This window comes from Bombina bombina, chromosome 3 (genome assembly GCF_027579735.1).
Source record: "Bombina bombina isolate aBomBom1 chromosome 3, aBomBom1.pri, whole genome shotgun sequence".
Lineage (NCBI taxonomy): Eukaryota > Metazoa > Chordata > Amphibia > Anura > Bombinatoridae > Bombina > Bombina bombina.
Genome location: NC_069501.1, coordinates 646,834,055 through 646,853,888, shown reverse-complemented (window position 1 = coordinate 646,853,888; position 19,834 = coordinate 646,834,055). Strand labels below are relative to the sequence as shown.

The 19,834-nt window shown below is 37.9% G+C and overlaps 1 protein-coding gene across 3 annotated transcripts in view; it reads left to right on the top strand.

The window, feature by feature from the left end:
• Window positions 1-19,834, top strand: part of LOC128653833 (multidrug and toxin extrusion protein 1-like) — a 363,968-nt gene that overhangs the window by 8,376 nt on the left and 335,758 nt on the right. Inside the window, exon 2 of one of the 3 annotated variants that reach the window (XM_053707364.1) lies at window positions 12,046-12,123. The exons of the other annotated variants lie outside the window; for them this stretch is intronic. Within the exon in view, the coding sequence (XP_053563339.1) occupies window positions 12,046-12,123 (78 nt within the window). The remainder of the gene's footprint in view (window positions 1-12,045; window positions 12,124-19,834) is intronic. 3 annotated transcript variants of the gene reach the window in all.

Below are 19,834 nucleotides of genomic sequence, written 5' to 3'. Positions count from 1 at the left end.
TGATATCTCTTTCTAATTCAATATATTCAGTATTGTTTTCATATATTTTTAATTGAACTTCTAAATCTTTAATTTCTTTTTCTAGTGTAGTTAAAATTTCATTTCTATTATCCTTAATTAATCTCATTAAATTAAAAGATGCATCCTCTAAAATTTCATTCCATTTCTTTTTAAAGGAAATATCATCTATTTTAAAAGCACATTCTTTCTTGATTCTAAGACCATGTGGTACCCTTTTTTGCTCTATATATTTCTCAATAAAAATATATTCAATTCTATGTTTCAATTCAGATAAAAGTTTGTCCTCTAATTCTTTCATAAGTTTAAACAAACTACCAGAATTCTCAATGGTCACCGACTGGCCCCTAGAAAATATGTCATAGAAACATAGAAACATAGATATTGACGGCAGATAAGAGCCATAGGCCCAGCAAGTCTGCCCGACCTTACCTAACAGTATAAACTTATCTAGTTCGTAGGATAGCCTTATGCTTGTCCCATGCATTTTTAAAGTCCCCCACAGTGTTTGTTGCTACTACCTCTTGAGGAAGTTTATTCCATAAATCAATCACTCTTTCTGTAAAGAAGTGCTTCCTCAAATTACTCCTGAATCTACTACCCTTTAGCTTGAGCTCATGACCCCTTGTTTGTCATAAATACCTTTGTAGATGTCTTCCCTATATTTCAGTAAATTTAAATCAGTCATAGTTTCTGCAGCAGTGAATCCAAAACAAGTGAGAGTTAAGTGGTTACTGTGAATGGGAAAAAAAAGAATATAAAGGGATAACTGCGCAAAGAAACCCTAGTCGCATTAGGGAACATATGTGGTCTATAGAAAATTACACACACAAAAGAAACAAAGAGCTCCCCATAGCAAAACACTTTGGTAAATGCAATAATGGTCATTTAAATCATTTCTCGTTCTTAGGAATAGAAAAGGTAAAAAAGAAATGCAGAGGTGGCAATATACACAATGATCTCTTAAAAAGAGAGAGTAAATGGATCTTCCATCTAAAGACTTTACATCCCTTAGGTCTCAATGTTGATTTCGACTTTGGATGTTTTCTGAATGATTAATTGATTCAATTTTTTAACCTTTTTTATTATCTAAATAAAATCGTTTGCTATGGTCATCTTCTGATCCTCCTGATTGTATTATGTATATTTACATTTGTAGATTACTTTGTTAAACAAATTTATTTTTTAACTAATTGGTACCAAACTACATGGGTGACGCCTTGCAATGTGTCTAGTGTCCTCCTAGTGTGGATTAAATATGAACAAAGGTGTTTAAAAAGATATGCATGCATTGATATTTGCTGTTTTTTACTCAGATTGAAAGTGTGGTACGATATGTATGAACTATTATGATGTCCGGTAACCGCATTTGATTATACACGCCTATAGGCAAATCTTAACCAATAGCCTGATTCCAACGGCTATATATAGCATATTGGCAAACAATGTCTGGAGCTGGAAAAAGACCCTGTTCACGGGTTGAAACGCGTTGCTCTGCTTTGTTGTCTGTTTTTGTTCCTCTCCGGCTTCCGTAGGAGCAGCTTCACAGTTACCTGTATGCAAAGGTGTTTGCCGAATGAGCAATCTGGTTGTTTTTACTGCTTCCCGCTGTTTGGATAATTACGCCTGTACAAGCAACTCAGGTGATTGAATATAAGTGATAACCTTATGCTGTTGCCTTGTTTGCCGTTTTATCGGTCTCTCGTCTCGTTCCAGCTCCAACTGAAGTCTGAATTTCTTCCTCAATTTGGGCGTATGCAAAGACCGCCGCATTGAATCTCTTCATCGAATCTCCTCAAGAAATTGTGTTTACATTGTTATCCAATCTGGCTCTTTACATTGTAACATTGTTTCTGTTTGCATACTACACATTATTTTTATGCATCTGATCAACGCATTTGTAATTATTTTAAATTATTTTTAATTATTCTAAATTAAATATTTATTTTTTTTACACACCTTTTGGTCTGTTTGTTCACGTTTGACGATATTATTTACACACATAGTTTGGCGTTATGTATATATAGTATAAATTGATTTGCACCATTCCTATTTTAAGCTTTATAGCGCTTGTGTCACTCTGAATTTTATGGTCTCTTTGGACATTTATCCCTTTCCTAAGCTGACTGCATATTAGCAAGAATCCAAATAAGTGACTAAAATCTACATTAGAAGTAAATATGGAATTCATATGTTCATTATTGTTGTCTTTGTGTTTGGTGTCATATAAACTATTTTCTTTTTAATTTTACCACTAAAGTTGTGGGTAACAATTTTTTAGATGTTTAAAATGTATGTTGCTGTCCTCATTAATCAATCATGGGTCTGATTCTTGTATTAGCTCTTTTCATTTGAGTATGTGCTGGATTAAGGTCTCGCCTTTTTTACTTGTTCTTTTCTAATTTTATATATATATATATATATATATATATATATATATATATATATATATAAAAATATATATATATATTCATCCAGAAGTAAAAAGCACTCACCGGGTCTTTGTGCAAACAAACAAGTTTAATGTGACCCCGAAACGTCACATTAAACTTGTTTGTTTGCACAAAGACCCGGTGAGTGCTTTTTACTTCTGGATGAATATGCTATACCTTTAAAAGCACCCCGGGCAAACTGGATTTTTACAAAGGGTGTTACTGTGAGTGGTTATACCTCTCTGGATACATATATATATATATATATATATATATATATATATATATATATATATATATATATACATATCTTTATATATATATATATATATATATATATATATTATATATAAAAATAACATTTTCTTCTAAGTGAAGAACATAGGTATTTGAATTATTCCTGTCTTAATTCTTTTTATTAAGGATCACTGAAGTACATCAATTAACAAAAACAAAAGTATTCATCGATCATTTTTTTCAGCCTTTAAATAATGTAATAAGTCATTAAGCCTAACAAAGTGATAAAAATAAAAATCGTATTCACTATATAATTCTCAATTGCCTATATATTACAATAACATAGATCAGATTATATATTAAACCACAATTGGACATAAATAGAGTTGGAGCCCGACTATTTTGTTACATTAAATAATATACATGTGAATATATGCCATCATACAGTGGGCTCCATGTTCGAATCATTAAAAGCTGCTCCGGAGACTTTGCAGGGCAGGTTTGCATATGCGAGCCTGCTTCCCGAAATGTAAGAAGCATCGGTCATTAGACTGCTGCTTCTTAAACCCTACGCCACCTATGAGGTGGCGAGGGAAAATCACAGAGAGCTTGCTCGCTCTCGGTGATTGACAGCCCCTTCAGTCGTGTGATTGGTCACGCGAATGAAGGGGCAGGCATTACACACTCCGATGAGTGTGTAATGATACATACGGGCAAGTGGATCAACAGATCCGCTGCCCGTGTGTAGCGAAGGCGGGCGGAAAGCTTCACGAGTTGAAAAGCAGTCCGCCCGCCGCTTAGTACATGGAGCCCAATCCTATTATATAAAAGGCCAAGTGTGTTTGTCCGAAGCTGTCATGCACAGTAAAGACAGCACAAGGACAAACACACCTGGCCTTTGAGTCCTACTCCCTAGCTGATCCATCATCTGTGGCAGAAGTGGGCATGGCCAGTGTGAGCGGGGTGTGAGCGAAGTGAAGGGGGCGTGACTGGGTGTGAATGGCCAGAGAGGGGTGTGGCCGGCATGAAGGGGCGTGGCCAGGCGCGGTCGCAAAATACAGAGGGGAGAGAGACAGAGAGGAGGGGAGAGAGAGGAGGGGAGAGGAGGGGAGAGTCAGAGAGAGAGGATAGAGGAGGGGAGAGTCGGAGAGAGGAGAGGGGGAGAGAGAGAGGGGAAGAGAGAGAGAGGAGGGGAGAGAGAGAGGGGGAGAGAGAGGAGGGGAGAGAGGAGGGGAGAGAGAGAGGGGGAGAGAGAGGAGGGGCGAGAGAGAGAGGAGAGGGGGAGAGAGAGCAAAAGAGATGGATGAGAGAGAGAGAGCAAAAGAGAGGGGGGAGCGCGAAGAGAGGGGGGAGAGAGCACAAAAGAGAGGGGGAGAGAGGGCAAAAGAGAGGGGGGAGAGAGATAGAGAGCAAAAGAGGGGGGAGAGGGAGAGAGCACAAAAGAGAGGGGGAGAGAGAGAGAGCAAAAGAGAGGGAGAGAGCACAAAAGAGAGTGGAGAGAGAGCACAAAAGAGGGGGGAGAGAGTGCGAAGAGAGGGGGAGAGAGTGCAAAAGAGAGGGGGAGAGAGAGAGCGCAAAAGAGAGGGGGAGAGAGAGAGCAAAAGAGGGGGAAGAGAGAGAGAGCACAAAAGAGAGGGGGAGAGAGAGCAAAAGAGAGGGGGGAGAGAGCACAAAAGAGAGGGGGGAGAGAGCGCAAAAGAGAGGGGGAGAGAACGCAAAAGAGAGGGGGAGAGAGAGTGCAAAAGAGAGGGGGAGAGAGAGAGAGAGAGAGAGAGAGAGAGAGCGCAAAAGAGAGGGGGAGAGAGAGAGCAAAAGAAGGGGAGAGAGAGAAAGGACAAAAGAGAGGGGGGAGAGAGAGAGAAAGAGAGGGGAGAGAGAGAGAGAGAGAGAGAGAGAGGGAGAGAGAGAGAGGGGGAGAGAGGGGGAGAGAGAGAGAGAGGAGAGGAGAGAGAAAGAGGAGAGGGGGAGAGAGAGAGAGAGAGAGAGAGATGAGAGGGGGGAGAGAGAGGGAGGGGGGGAGAGCTCAAAAGATAGGGGGAGAGAGAGCGCAAAAGAGATAGGGGTGAGAGAGAGCTCAAAAGAAAGGGGGATAGAGAGCACAAAAGAGATGGGGGAGAGAGAGCACGAAAGAGATGGGGAGAGAGAGCGCAAAAGAGATGGGGAGAGAGAGAGTGCAAAAGAGAGGGGGGAGGGAGAGCGCAAAAGAGAGGGGGAGAGAGAAAGCACAAAAGAGAGGGGGGAGAGAGAGAGCACAAAAGAGAAGGGGGAGAGAGAGAACGCAAAAGAGAGGGGGGAGAGAGAGAGCACAAAAGAGAGGGGGGAGAGAGAGCTCAAAAGAGAGGGGGAGAGAGAGAGCAAAATAGAGGTGGGAGAGAGAGAGCAAAAGAGAGGGGGAGGGAGAGAGAGCAAGGGGTGGGACCGCTGTACTGCAAAAAATGGCCGGTGTGAACGGCTTTAGGACTAGTATCTAATAATTTGTTGAATTACACTTTCTTCCTATATATTTATTCATAATCTATTCTTTTAAATATATACTTCGGTATTAATTTATATTCACACAACCCTCCCAACTAGACACTCATATACACACACAACAACAGAAAAATAAATGAAAATAAAAAAAACACAATTATATAATATGCACCCCATATTCTATCTATAAATTATAGGAGAGGGTTATAATCTGAATTTCTAAGAGAATATAGAAGTTGATCTCGGGTGGATTCGGAAAACGACTTGATGTGGGCCATTTCCTAAAAAATTTTTGCATTTCTTTTTCATTATATAAAGGCGTAGCATATTGCTGTAGAATTAATTGCTTCATAATAAAATTTCTCCACTCACAAAATTTGGATTTTTATTTACTTTTCCAACTTCTAAATAACATATTCCTGGCAGTCAAAATAACCAAATTTATAAATCTCCATTCTTTGCCTATCTCCTTATAAGTCAAAAGTAAAATTTGCTCAAGATCAAGAGTGAAGGATTTTTTTGTAATTTTATTAACCCAAAATTCTAATTTGAGCCAAACTGCCTTACTAAAGGGCATTCCCAAATAAGGTGTACTAGGTCAGCAGCATAGAGTCTACATTTTTTAAAATTTATTGAACTGACTGTTTCCCCAAGCTGCTCCCTTTTTGGGAGTGTAATATATTCTATAGATTAACTTCAGGTTAGTTTCTCTTTATGTAGTAGACATCGTAGTTTTTTCAACCTTTTTTATAGCTTTTATTTTCTCTGGATTCTCATCAATCCTGGTATTAATGATCCAGTTTCTTGAACCCATTATTTCTAATTAATTTGTTTGCATAGAGTTGGGCTTGCAAATATGCAAAGAAATCTCTATTGGATAATTTATATTCTAGTTTTAATACTTCAAATGTTCTAATACTTTTCTCATCTATATTAAAAAATAGGAAAAATAGACTTTAACCCATTGTCACTCCATTTTTTAATTATCATTGAGTTAATCCCTTCTGGAAAGGCCGGATTTCCTATTATCGTAAGATATTTAGATAGGCCAAATTTAACTCCCTGCTTTATACAAAGCTTTTGCCCGGCCCATATAGGATAATATATTGTTTTTAGGTCCTTAATCTCATCTGGAAGCTTATTATATGATATATGTAAAATATTATGTAGCAATAAGGGGCTAGATAGATTATTTTCTAATTTGGGAACTGTATAATATGATGATTTTGACAGCCACTCAACAGCTATTTTCCCAAGACATATCCAATTATAATATTCAAAATGTGGAAGAGCTAGTCTTCTTATTTATCTGGGGAGACATACACCTAGATTACGAAATTGCGTTAGGAGGGGTGCGGTGCTAACGAGCAGTTTTCAAGTCTAAAAACCCCTAATCTTACACTTATTAACCCTAATCCACCGCCCCCGACATCGCCGACACCTACATTATATTATTAACCCCTAATCTGCCACTCCGGACACCGCCGCAACCTACATTATACTTATGAACCCCTAATCTGCTGCCCCCAACATCACCAACACCTACATTATATTTATTAACCCCTAATCTGCCATCCCCAATGTCGCCGCCACCTACCTACACTTATTAACCCCTAATATGCCGCCCCAAACGTTGCCACCACTATAATAAAGTTCTTAACCCCTAAACCTAAGTCTAACCCTCATAACACCCCTAACTTAAATATAATTTAAATAAATCTAAATAAAATAACTACAATTAACTAAATTATTCCTATTTAAAACTAAATACTTACCTGTAAATAAACCCTAAGATAGCTACAATATAACTAATAGTTACATTGTAGCTAGTTTAGGATTTATTTTTATTTTACAGGCAACTTTGTATTTATTTTAACTAGGTAGAATAGTTATTAAATAGTTATTAACTATTTAATAGCTACCTAGTTAAAATAAAGTCAAATTTACCTGTAAAATAAATCCTAACCAAAGTTACAATTACACCTAACACTACACTATAATTAAATTAATTACCTAAAATAACTACAATTAAATACAATTAAATACAATTATCTAAAGTCTGGAAAAACTCCCCCACTAAATTACAGAAAATAATAAATAATTATGTTTTTTAAACTAATTACACCTAATCTAATCCCCCTAATAAAATAAAAAAGCCCCCCAAAATAATAAAAAGCCCTACCCTATACTAAATTACAAATAGCCCTTAAAAGGACCTTTTGCGGGGCATTGCCCCAAAGTAATCAGCTCTTTTACCTGTAATAAAAAGTACAATACCCCCCCAACATTAAAACCCACCACCCATACACCCAACCTTACTCTAAAACTCACGCAATACCCCCTTAATAAAACCTAACACTAACCCCTTGAAGATTACCCTACCTTGAGAAGCCTTCACACAACCGGGCCGAAGTCCTCAACGAAGCCGGACGAAGTGGTCCTCCAGACTGGCAGAAGTCTTCATCCAAGCTGGGAAGAAGAGGTCCTCCAGACGGGCAGAAGTCTTCATCCAGGCGGCATCTTCTATCTTCATCCATCCAGCGTGGAGCGGCTCCATCTTCAAGACATCCGACGCCGAGCATCCTCTTCAAACGAAGTCCAACTGAAGAATGAAGGTTCCTTTAAATGACATCATCCAAGATGGCGTCCCTTGATTTCCGATTGGCTGATAGAATTCTATCAGCCAATCGGAATTAAGTTAAAAAAAATCCTATTGGCTGATGCAATCAGCCAATAGGATTGAGCTCACATTCTATTGGCTGATCCAATCAGCCAATAGAATGCCAGCTCAATCCTATTGGCTGATTGGATCAGCCAATAGGATTGAACTTTAATCCTATTGGCTGATTGCATCAGCCAATAGGATTTTTTCTACATTAATTCCGATTGGCTGATAGAATTCTTTCAGCCAATCAGAATTCAAGGGACGCTATCTTGGATGACGTCATTTAAAGGAACCTTCATTCTTCAGTTGGACTTTGTTTGAGGAAGATGCTCCGCGTCGGATGTTTTGAAGATGGAGCCGCTCCACTCCAGATGGATGAAGATAGAAGATGCCATCTGATCTTCAAGGGGTTAGTGTTAGGTTTTATTAAGGGGGTATTGGGTGGGTTTTAGAGTAGGGTTGGGTGTGTGGGTGGTGGGTTTTAATGTTGGGGAGGTATTGTATTTTTTTTTACAGGTAAAAGAGCTGATAACTTTGGGGCAATGTCCCACAAAAGGCCCTTTTAAGGGCTATTTGTAATTTAGTATAGGGAAGGGCTTTTTATTATTTTGAGGGGCTTTTTTATTTTATTAGGGGGATTAGATTAGGTGTAATTAGTTTAAAAAACTTGTAATTATTTTATTATTTTCTGTAATTTAGTGTTTTTTTTCCCATACTTAGATAATTGTATTTAATTGTATTGAATTGTAGTTATTTTAGGTAATTAATTTAATTATAGTGTAGTGTTAGGTGTAATTGTAACTTTGGTTAGGATTTATTTTACAGGTAAATTTGAATTTATTTTAACTAGGTAGCTATTAAATAGTTAATAACTATTTAATAACTATTCTACCTAGTTAAAATAAATACAAAGTTGCCTGTAAAATAAAACCTAAGCTGTCTACAATGTAACTATTAGTTATATTGTAGCTTTCTTAGGGTTTATTTTTTAGGTAAGTATTTAGTTTTAAATAGGAATAATTTAGTTAATGATAGTTATTTTATTTAGATTTATTTAAATTATATTTAAGTTAGGGGGGTGTTAGGGTTAGACTTAGATTTAGGTTTTAATTACTTTAATATAGTTGCAGCGACATTGGGGGCGGCAGATTAGGGTTAATAAATGTAGGTAGGTGTCGGCGAAGTTAGGGATGGCAGATTAGGGGTTAATAAAATGTAAATAGTGTTTGCAATGCGGGAGTGCGGCGGTTTAGGGGTTAATATATTTTTTATAGTGGCGGCGATATCCGGTTCGGCAGATTAGATGTTAAAAAATTTATTTTAGTGTTTGCTATGTGGGGGGTCCTCGGTTTAGGGGTTAATAGGTAGTTTATGGGTGTTAGTGTACTTTTTAGCACTTTAGTTAAGAGTTTTATGCTACGGTGTTAGCCCATAAAACTCCTAACTACTGACTTTTAAATGCGGTATCAGTCTTGACAGGAGAGGCTGTATCGCTCACTTTTTGGAGACTCGTAATACCGGCGTTAGCCAAGTCCCATTGAATATATAGAATACACAATTGACGTAAGAGGATTTGCGGTATTTCCGAGTCTGGATAAAAAAGTAAGCGGTACACCTGTACCTGCAAGACTCTTAATACCAGCGGGCATTAAAAAGCAGCGTTGGGACCTCTTAACACTGCTTTTTAAGGCTAACACAAGACTTGTAATTTAGCCAATAGTTTCTTGATAGCAATTCTGGATTTTTTCTTATTCCATATAAATTGAGATATATCCAACTGCAAGTATTTTTAGTCCTTTTTTTAGAGTGGTACAGAAACATTTTGCATAAGGTAGATTCATTTTGGGAGAATAATTCTTTTTAGAAGATTCACTTGTAATTGAAATTGGTAGTTTTGTCCACGTTTTCAGGTCCTCTTTTAAAATTCTATAATAAAGGGGAAAAATTCAAGCCATACCATTCATCTTCTTCGGTGGAAATACAGTTTCCTAGATATTTAAACCCCTCTAAGGGTTCATAAAAGATTCTATTTATGTCTGATTCCTCCTCTTTTTTATCCATACCATTTCTGATTTATTTGCATTAACTTTATAACCTGAGAAGGAACTATTTTTTTTTAATTATATCAAGTGCTATAGGAATTTTTCTCTTCATATTACAAAAAAATAAAATTAAATCGTCTGCATAAAGTGAGACTTTAAGTTCCTGTATTCCCACCTTAATACCTTGAACCTTGTTCCTTAGGGCACAAGCAAGGGATTCTATTGCAATATCAAACAATAATGGTGATAAAGGACATCCTTGCCTTGTGTCTCTTCCTAAAACAATACTCCTTGACAATTGACCATTTATTAAAAAGGCAGTTTTTGGGCTATAATATATATTTTTAACAAGATCTATTATTCTGCTATGAAAACCAAATTGAGATAGGGATGTAAATAGGAGATCCCATTTTACCAAATCAAATGCTTTTTCTGCATCAAACAATATAATTATCGCATCTGATTCTTCATTATAAATTGGAAGTCTGTTTTTCTTTTTAAAATGATCTAATACTAAGAATTTTTTTCTGATATTGTTAACAGAATTCCAACCTTTTAAAAACCCAGTTTGATCTGAGTGTATTAACGTTTTTAGAGAGGTCTGGAATCTGTCAGCAAGAATGGATGTTAAAACATTGTAGTCCGTATTTATAAGCAATATAGGTCTATTTTAATCTAAATTTATTGAGTCTTTACTGGGCTTAAGTATTAGTGTTGTCCATGAGTACGTGAAATTAAATGACATTTTTTTCCCATCTACAAAATAAGAATGAAATAATGCTTTCAATGATGGAGTAACCAGTTCAATCATTAATTTGTAATATTCATTTGGTACTAAGTCCAAGCCCAGAGATTTATTATTCTTTAACTTTTTAATAGATTTTTTTAATCTCATTCTCTGTAATCAGAATTATAAGTTTCTCCATCATGCCTTCATCAACTTTTGGTATATCTAACTTAGCCCAGAAATTTTTCTTTTTGTTATGATCAAGTTTGTGTGAGCTATAAATGTTTTGATAATATTCTTCAACCTCATTTTATCTATGGTTTTAATATCGCCAATAGGTTTTGGCTTATTATATTTGTTAACCAAATTGGCTAGACATTTCCCTGTCTTATTACCATATTTAAAAAAACTTTACACTAGATATGATTTCTTGTTGAATACATAAATTTAAGAGCCATACATCTCTGACCTTTTTTTAGCATCTTCATACTCTTGCCAACTAGTTCTAGAAGGATCATCTAAATATCTATTAAATGTGTTCACTAACCTGTTCGTAAACTCCTGTTCCCTCTTCCTTTGTTTTTTTAGTTTGCTAACAAAGGCTATAAACTCCCTCTAATCACAGCCTTAGACGCTACCCAGAGAATCTCAGGTTTTACTACATGGTCTTGATTTATCAACGTAAATTCCTGCCATTTCTGGGTAAGGAAAGATTTAAATTTGAGATTGTTTATTGAGTAGCATGGAAAAGTAAAACTTTTGAAGAAGGATTTAGAATGATTTAACACGATATCTAAAACAATTGGAGCATGATTAGAAATAGTTAGGTTTTTTATCACAGTTTTTAAATATATTCTATGAGGGGTTTCAGGAGTCAAAACATCTATCCTGGAACATGTTTTATGTGTTTTAGAAACACATATATAATCTCTGCTTACTGTGTTATTGGCTCTCCATACATCTTTTAAAGGTAGGCGTCTTAAAAAAATCTGCTTTTTTTATTCTCTAAAATTTAACCTTGTTATGGGTTTGGACTCAAATTCTGGCTGGGTAGATCATAGATGTATTGAGACCTAATTCTATCATTTTGGTGCATATAGGGGCCATTCCTCTCCTTTTATATGACACCTCATTGGAGAAATCTTTTATCCTCCAGATTTACCTCTCTTTTTTCCCCCCTATAGTGTTGTAGTATTGTGACTTTGTCCTGAAAATTAAGAATTTTTGCAATTATAGGTCTTGGTATTTCATGCGTGTTTACTTTCATTAAAAAAAAACAATTTGTGTACCCTTTCAACTGTAATTGGGAGTGCTTCCTCTGGGATGCCTAATAACTTATCTTCTTTATATATTGAAATCTCTGGGACTCCTATTATTTTAACATTGTTTCTAAGAGCGGAATTTTCTAAATCCTTTACTTTCTGTTGTAATACATTCTATTTTTTTCATTAGATTCAAAACCATTTTTCAGACCTACGTTGCTCCACTTCAGATGATCTGGTGGAAAATTGCCTAACTTCACTTGTTAAGGTAGTGATTTCTTTTTTAATCTGTTCAAATTGAGGATGGAAAATATCCAACATACTTTTTACTAATATTTGTAGGTCTAACTGACTAATAATTAAGTTTAAGGTCTCAGGAGTAGACTCATCGCTATTTTTGTTTTTCTTATCTTTACCCCTAGAAGCCATTGCTAGAGATTTGGTTTTGGATTGCATAATAAACTTATTCATGTGATACTAGGTGACAAATTGATTTGAATATCAATACCAAAGAGGGGATTTTTTTTTTTACCCTAGATTCCTTAAGGGGAATTATAATCTAAGTGAAAAAAGTGTATCAATGGGCAAATAGCTGTGCAAACTTAGGGAAAAAAGTATAGGCTATGCGAACAATTAAGATCAGCACAGCCCTATTGGTTAATAGAGTCTAAACATAATGCTTAAACTAGTATTCCACAATTAAATTCAATTTCAAAACTGCAATTAAGTACAGGATTAATTTCTTACACATAGTAATACAGATTTGTCAGTTTAAGAGTATTCTTAAGAAAGCAGAGTGGTCAGCAGTGGTCACCGCATCCACTAAAATTACAATTATTCCCTTACAGAAGCACACTATGGGTTAAAGCACACTATGGGGACGGTTACTGCAAAGATACAAGGGCAATCCCCTTACCCCAATTGCATATCCTATCTTTTTAATGGGATTTGGCTAACGCTGGTATTACAAGTCTTGGAGAAAGTGAGCGGTACAGCCTCTACCTCCAAGACTCCTACCGCATAAAAAGTCAGTAGTTAAGAGTTTTATGGGCTAACGCCAGAACATAAAGCTCTTAACTAAAGTGCTATAAAGTACACTAACACCCATAAACTACATATGAACCCCTAAACCGAGGCCCCCCACATCGCAAACACTATAATAAAATTATTTAACACCTAATCTGCCGACCGGACATCGCCGCCACCTACATTATACCTATGAACCCCTAATCTGCTGCCCCTAACATCGCCGACACCTACATTATAGTTATTAACCCCTAAACTGCCGCCCTCAATGTCACCGCCACCTACCTACAATTATTAACCGCTAATCTGCCGACCGGACATCGCCGCCACTATAATAAATGCATTAACCCCTAAACCGCCACAATCCCGTCTTGCAAACACTATAATACATTTTATTAACCCCTAACCTGCCCCCCCCAATGTCGCCGCCACCTACCAACAATTATTAACCAATAATCTCCCGCCCCCAACGTTGCCGCTACTATAATAAAGTTATTAACCCCTAAACCTAAGTCATTGCCCCAAAGTAATCAGCTCTTTTGCCTGTAAAAATAAAATACAAGACCCCCCCAACATTAAAACCCACAACCCACACACCCCTACTCTAAAACCCCCTGATCCCCCCTTAAAAAAACCTAACACTAACCCCCTGAAGATCACCCTACCATGAGCCATGTTCACCCAACCGGGCCGAATTCTTCATCCAATCCGGGTGATGTGGTCCTCCATCTGGCAGAAGTCTTCATCTAAGCGGGGCAGAAGAGGTCCTCCATCTGGCAGAAGTCTTCATCCATCCGCGGCTCCATCTTCAAGAACCCCGACGCGGAACATCCTCCTCGGCCGACGGACTAACGACGAATGAAGGTTCCTTTAAATGACGTCATCCAAGATGGCTTCCCTTGAATTCCAATTGGCTGATAGGATTCTATCAGCCAATTGGAATTAAGGTAGGAAAATTCCGATTGGTTGATTTAATCAGCCAATCGGATTGAAGTTCAATCTGATTGGATGAGCCAATAGAATGCGAGGTCAATTCTATTGGCTCATCCAATCAGCCAATCGGATTGACCTTCAATCCGATTGGCTGATTAAATCAACCAATCAGATTTTTCCTACCTTAATTCCGATTGGCTGATAGAATCCTATCAGCCAATCGGAATTTGAGGGATGACGTCATTTAAAGGAACCTTCATTCGTCGTTAATGTTCCACGTCGGAGGTCTTGAAGATGGAGCCGCGGATGGATGAAGACTTCTGCCGGATGGAGGACCTCTTCTGCCACACTTGGATGAAGACTTCTGCCGGATGGAGGACCACATCGCCTGGATTGGATGAAGAATTCGGTCCAGCTGGGTGAACACGGCTCAAGGTAGGGTGATCTTCAGGGGGTTAGTGTTAGGTTTTTTTAAGGGGGGATCGGGTGGGTTTTACAGTAGGGGTGTGTGGGTGGTGGGTTTTAATGTTGGGGGGGGGGGTTTACAGGTAAAAGAGCTGATTACTTTGGGGCAATGCCCCGCAAAAAGTCCTTTTAAGGGCTGGTAAAAGAGATTATTACTTTTGTAATTTAGTATAGGGTAGGGAATTTTATTATTTTGGGGGGCTTTTTTATTTTATTAGGGGGCTTAGATTAGGGGTAATTACATTTAAATTCTTGTAATATTTTTTATTTTTTGTAATTTAGTGTTTGTTTTTGTACTATACTTTAGTTTATTTAATTGTATTTTAGTTTAGATAATTGTAGTTAATTTATTTAATTAATTTATTGATAGTGTAGTGTTAGGTGTATTTGTAACTTAGGTTAGGATTTATTTTACAGGTAACTTTGTAATTATTTTAACTAGGTAGCTATTAAATAGTTATTAACTATTTAATAGCTATTCTACCTAGTTAAAATAAATACAAAGTTGCCTGTAAAATAAATATAAATCCTAAAATAGCTACAATGTAACTATTAGTTATATTGTAGCTATATCAGGGTTTATTTTATAGGTAAGTATTTAGTTTTAAATAGGAATAATTTATTTAATAGTAGTAATTTTATTTTGTTTAATTTAAATTATATTTAACTTAGGGGGGTGTTAGGGTTAGACTTAGGTTTAGGGGTTAATAACTTTATTATAGTAGCGGCGACATTGGGGGAAGCAGATTAGGGGTTAATAATTGTAGATAGGTGGCGGCGATGTTAGGGAGGGCAGATTAGGGGTTAATAAAATTTATTATAGTGTTTGCAAGGCGGGAGTGTGGCAGTTTCAGGGTTAATAACTTTATTATACTGGCAGACTAGGGTTTAATAATTGTAGGTAGGTGGCGGCGACGTTGGGGGCAGAAGATTAGGGGTTAAGAAATATAATGTAGGTGTCGGCGATGTTGGGGGCAGCAGATTAGGGGTTCATAGGGATAATGTAGGTGGCGGCGGTGTCCGGAGTGGCAGATTAGGGGTTCATAATATAATGTAGGTGTCAGCGATAGCGGGGGCAGCAGATTAGGGGTTAATAAGTGTAAGGTTAGGGGTGTTTAGACTCACGGTTCATGTTAGGTGTAGAGTGTTTCCCCATAGGAAACAATGGGGCTGCGTTAGGAGCTTAACGCTGCTTTTTTGCAGGTGTTAGTTTTTTTTCAGCCAGCTCAGCCCCATTGTATCCTATGGGGAAATCGTGCATGAGCACGTTTTTCCAGTTTACCGCTTCCGTAAGCAACACTGGTATTGAGGTGAGAAGTGGAGCTAAATTTTGCTCAACGCTCACTTTTCTGAGGCTAACGCAGCCATTCAGAAAACTTGTAATACCAGCGTTGTTTAAAGTAAGCGCTGGAAAAAAAAGGAGCGCTAGCCCTGCAAGTTTTTACCAACAAAACTCGTAATCTAGGCGTAAGTTTATAAATATTTATGCTAATGGTCCCTTTTAAGGTATTTAACACCTAACTCCCTCTACTTATACCAGATAATGTAAGGTCACTATTAGCATTACTTAGACTTTAATGCCAGTTGGGGCACAGGCTTTAAGGATGGTCTACAAGTGTTCCATTAATCGCCGGTACCATAAGCTCTCTTTTTACTTCAGTCCTTGTGCTGTCCACAGGCAGTTTCTCTTGCTGTTCAGAGGCAAGTATAGGGCAAACAACAGGGTTGCTCTGTGTTTGGTTAGCTTCAGCACTATCATCGACTTCCAGGTGAGGGAAGATTTCACAGGAGTCCCGCGACCTTTTCTACCGACGTCCGTCAGTATCTCCAATGCTTCCAAATGCCAAGGAAACTTAGGCGCTGGAGAAGCCTACCCTCTCACTACAGATCTGCTTGCTGTGCACTCGTCCCGCCTACAGGAAGTCGTATTCAAATTTTCAGGTATTTAAAGTATTCGGAATGCACCTTTGGCTTTAGTGCAATTGGTCTAGTGCACCCTCGGGTTAGCGCAGTTGGCCTAGTAGTACACCTGTCTTTCGCTTATGCACTACATTTTTACTTTCAACTTGTAATGCTAGCACTAAAATAGGATGGCTATTGATTTACCTTGAGCACAGTTAGCGCTCAAGAGCAATAAAAATATATCACTCCCCTTGTAATATAAAGTCAATCAAACATTCTCGCTGTTGCTCCCTTGTAATATAGTCTGTATTCAGTTAGCTCCCTCCTCCCGCCTTCAAAAAAGTATACTATGCAAATCTGATAACAGAAGTAAATTGGAAAGTTAATTAAAATTGCATGTTCTGAATCATGAAAGGAAAATGGTTCCATGTCCCTTTAAAAAAATTATAAACTATTAATATATATATATATATATATATATATATATATATATATATATATATATATATATATATATATATATATAGTGTTGCATGCACCCTTACTGAAGCTCATATCCATTGTTGCAATTGTTGCTACACTACAAGTAGGATCATATTTTTATCATTGTGTTTGAGCAAGTTCTTTCTATGAAAGAGCAGAATTCTTAAAGATTTCCCTTGATGCTTGCACTAAAAATAGAAAAGATGCAGTATTATAGCTAGTAGATAACCAGGATTAGTGAGACTGAGGTATTAAAATAAGAAATTTCTCTCCAAAATTATGTATATTCCTTAAAGGCAAACAGAATAAAACATCACACATATTTAGCAACAGTATATGACCCTGGTTCTTCTTTGTTGTGACCAGTTAAGTGCTGGTATGGATAAGAAACAAAATGTATTTATACAAGCTGTGTTTGTGTGCCAAACTTCCTACTATTAGTTAAGCATACAAACATCAGTGAAAATGGGGAAGAGCAGTGATCTAATGGGGCTCTATTTAACAAGCTCCGTATGGAGCTTGATGGCCCCTGTTTCTGGCGAGTCTTCAGACTCGCCAGAAACAGCAGTTATGAAGCAGCTCAGAGCAGGCGGACACACATCGCCACAATACAACCCGATCGAGTACGATTGGGTTGATTGACACCCCCCTGCTGGCGGCCCATTGGCCGCGAGTCTGCAGGGGGTGGCGTTGCACCAGCAGCTCTTGTGAGCTGCTTGTGCAATGCTGAATATGGCGAGCGTATTGCTCGCCGTATTCAGCGAGGTCTGGCGGACCTGATCCGCAGTGTTGGATCAGGTCCACCAGACCTTGATAAATATGCCCCATGGACTTTAAAAGTGGCATGATAGTAGGTGCAAGACGTGCTGGATGAAGTGTATCTGAAACGGCAGTACTCCTGAACTTTTTAAGCACCACAGTTTCAAGAGTGTATTGAGAATGGTGCAATGAACAAAAAATATCCCGTCCTCGGCAGTCCTGTGGAAGAAAAACAGCAGTGTATGAGAGGGGGATGGCTAGACTTATGCAAGCAAACAGACAGGCCACAATTTCGCAAATCACATCAGAATTCAACCTTGGTGAGGAGAAATATATATTGCAATGCACCACCATGTCCACCTTGTCACTGATGGGCTACAACAGCTGGGGGCCATGTGGGGTACCATTGTTATCAGAGAAAAACAGGAGAACACAGAAAAACACCAGCACTAGGCCATTGAAGACTGTAAAAAGGACCACTAGTCGAAGTTCCTAGTGAGTGATATTGATGGTAGGCTCTGAATTTGGACCCTTCATGTCTGATGAAAACTGTGCATGGTGGTGGGGGCGGTGTTATGGTTCAGGGAATGTTTTTCTGGCACACGTTGGGTCCATTGATACTCCTAGATTCATATCTGAATGCCACAGCATACATAAACATTGGTGCTGACCAAGTGCATCCATTCATGTTGACAGTTTTATCCTCATGCAGGCGGTTACTTCCAGCAGGATACTGCGCCAGTGCAAAGAGACTGCATCACTATGGGATTGTTCCTGGAATATGACTTTTATGTTGTTGAAGTGGCCCGCTCAGTCCCCGGATCTGAATCTTATTGAACATCTTTGGGATGAGCTGGAAAGGGCTATTTGCTGCAGGCTTACACCTCTGTCGAATCTCCAGGAGTTGCGTGACACACTCATGTGTGCATGGTAGACAATACCTCCACAATGTTTTCAGCATCTTGTTGAATCCATGCCTAGACAAAGTCAGGCTGTTTTGAAGGCTAAAGGAGGCTCAACATGCTACTAGGTATCTGTACCTAATAATGTGGCCGCACAGTGTATATCAGTATATATAAGTTTATATTTATATAGAGATATACTGTAGGTATAGATTTATATTTTACAAAAAAAAAAAAATTAACATTTTCTTTTATTTGAAGATCATAGGAATGTAAAGTATTCCTAACAAGCTTTAGGTTTAGCGAAGTTAGTCTAAAGCGTATTGAAAAGTTGTTTTATTTTCCTTATCTACACATTTTACAAGGAGATTAAAGGGACTGTCAACACCAGAATTTTTGTTGTTTTAAAAGATAGATAATCTCTTAATTACCCATTCCTTAGTTTTGCATAACCACCACAGTTATAATAATACATATTTTACCTCTGTAATTACCTTGTATCCAAGCCTCTGCAGACTGCCACCTTATTTCACTTCTTTGCATTTTAGCCAATCAGTGCCCACTCCTCCGTAAATTCACGTGCATGAGCTCAATGTTATCTATATGAAACACATGAACTAACGCCCTCTAGTGATGAAAAACTGTCAAATGTAGAGGCAGCCTTCAAGGTCTAATAAATTAGCATATGAGCCTACCTAGGTTTAGCTTTCAACTAAGAATACCAAGAGAACAATGCAAAATTGATGATAAAAGTAAATTGGAAAGTTGTTTAAAATGACATGCCCTATTTGAATCATGAACTTTTTTTTTTTTTTTTGCTTGACTCTCCCTTTAAATGTTAAGCTGCATACATAGGAAAGAGTCAATAACCATATAAACATAAACAAAAACAACATGGGAAATTACTTAGGGAGGATGTGGTAAGGGTGATTTAAACAAGAAAAAATATGGTCAGTAGAGAATGAAGGCTTCTACCAGTACCACTTACTACCCAGCAGCATAAGGGGCCCAACCTGTCCCCACCCCCCAGCCTGCAGTTGGCACAATATTTACAAAACATTAAGGGCAGTTCAATTGAGCTGAGGTTGTGCTGTGACAGTCTCTTCTTAGCTGGTGACAGTTATCAAGCATCCCAAGCCTGCTACATGCAGTGCATTCTGGGGGTGGTTATTCTAATTTAAAGGGGTGGAAAATTCAAAGTTGCTCCACATGAGGAGAGCTTTTAAAGTTCTTTAATTATCAGGGCGCTCTGCAGTTTCTGCCAAAGAAAACAGTAACACAAATATTCTGCTGCCAGATGCCAAGTGCCTTATCTATTGGTAAGCTTGCTACTTTAGAGAGGAACAGTGTTTCAGTACTGTAGCAAACTTGCATCTATCTGATGTGTAGATGTGTACTTGACCTTGACTATCTTATGATATGCTGCATGTGTATTTTACTTGCTTTTCTGTTACCAGCCTAGACTTCCTGATATTACCTTTGTACTGTTACCTGTTAACAGCTGACTAC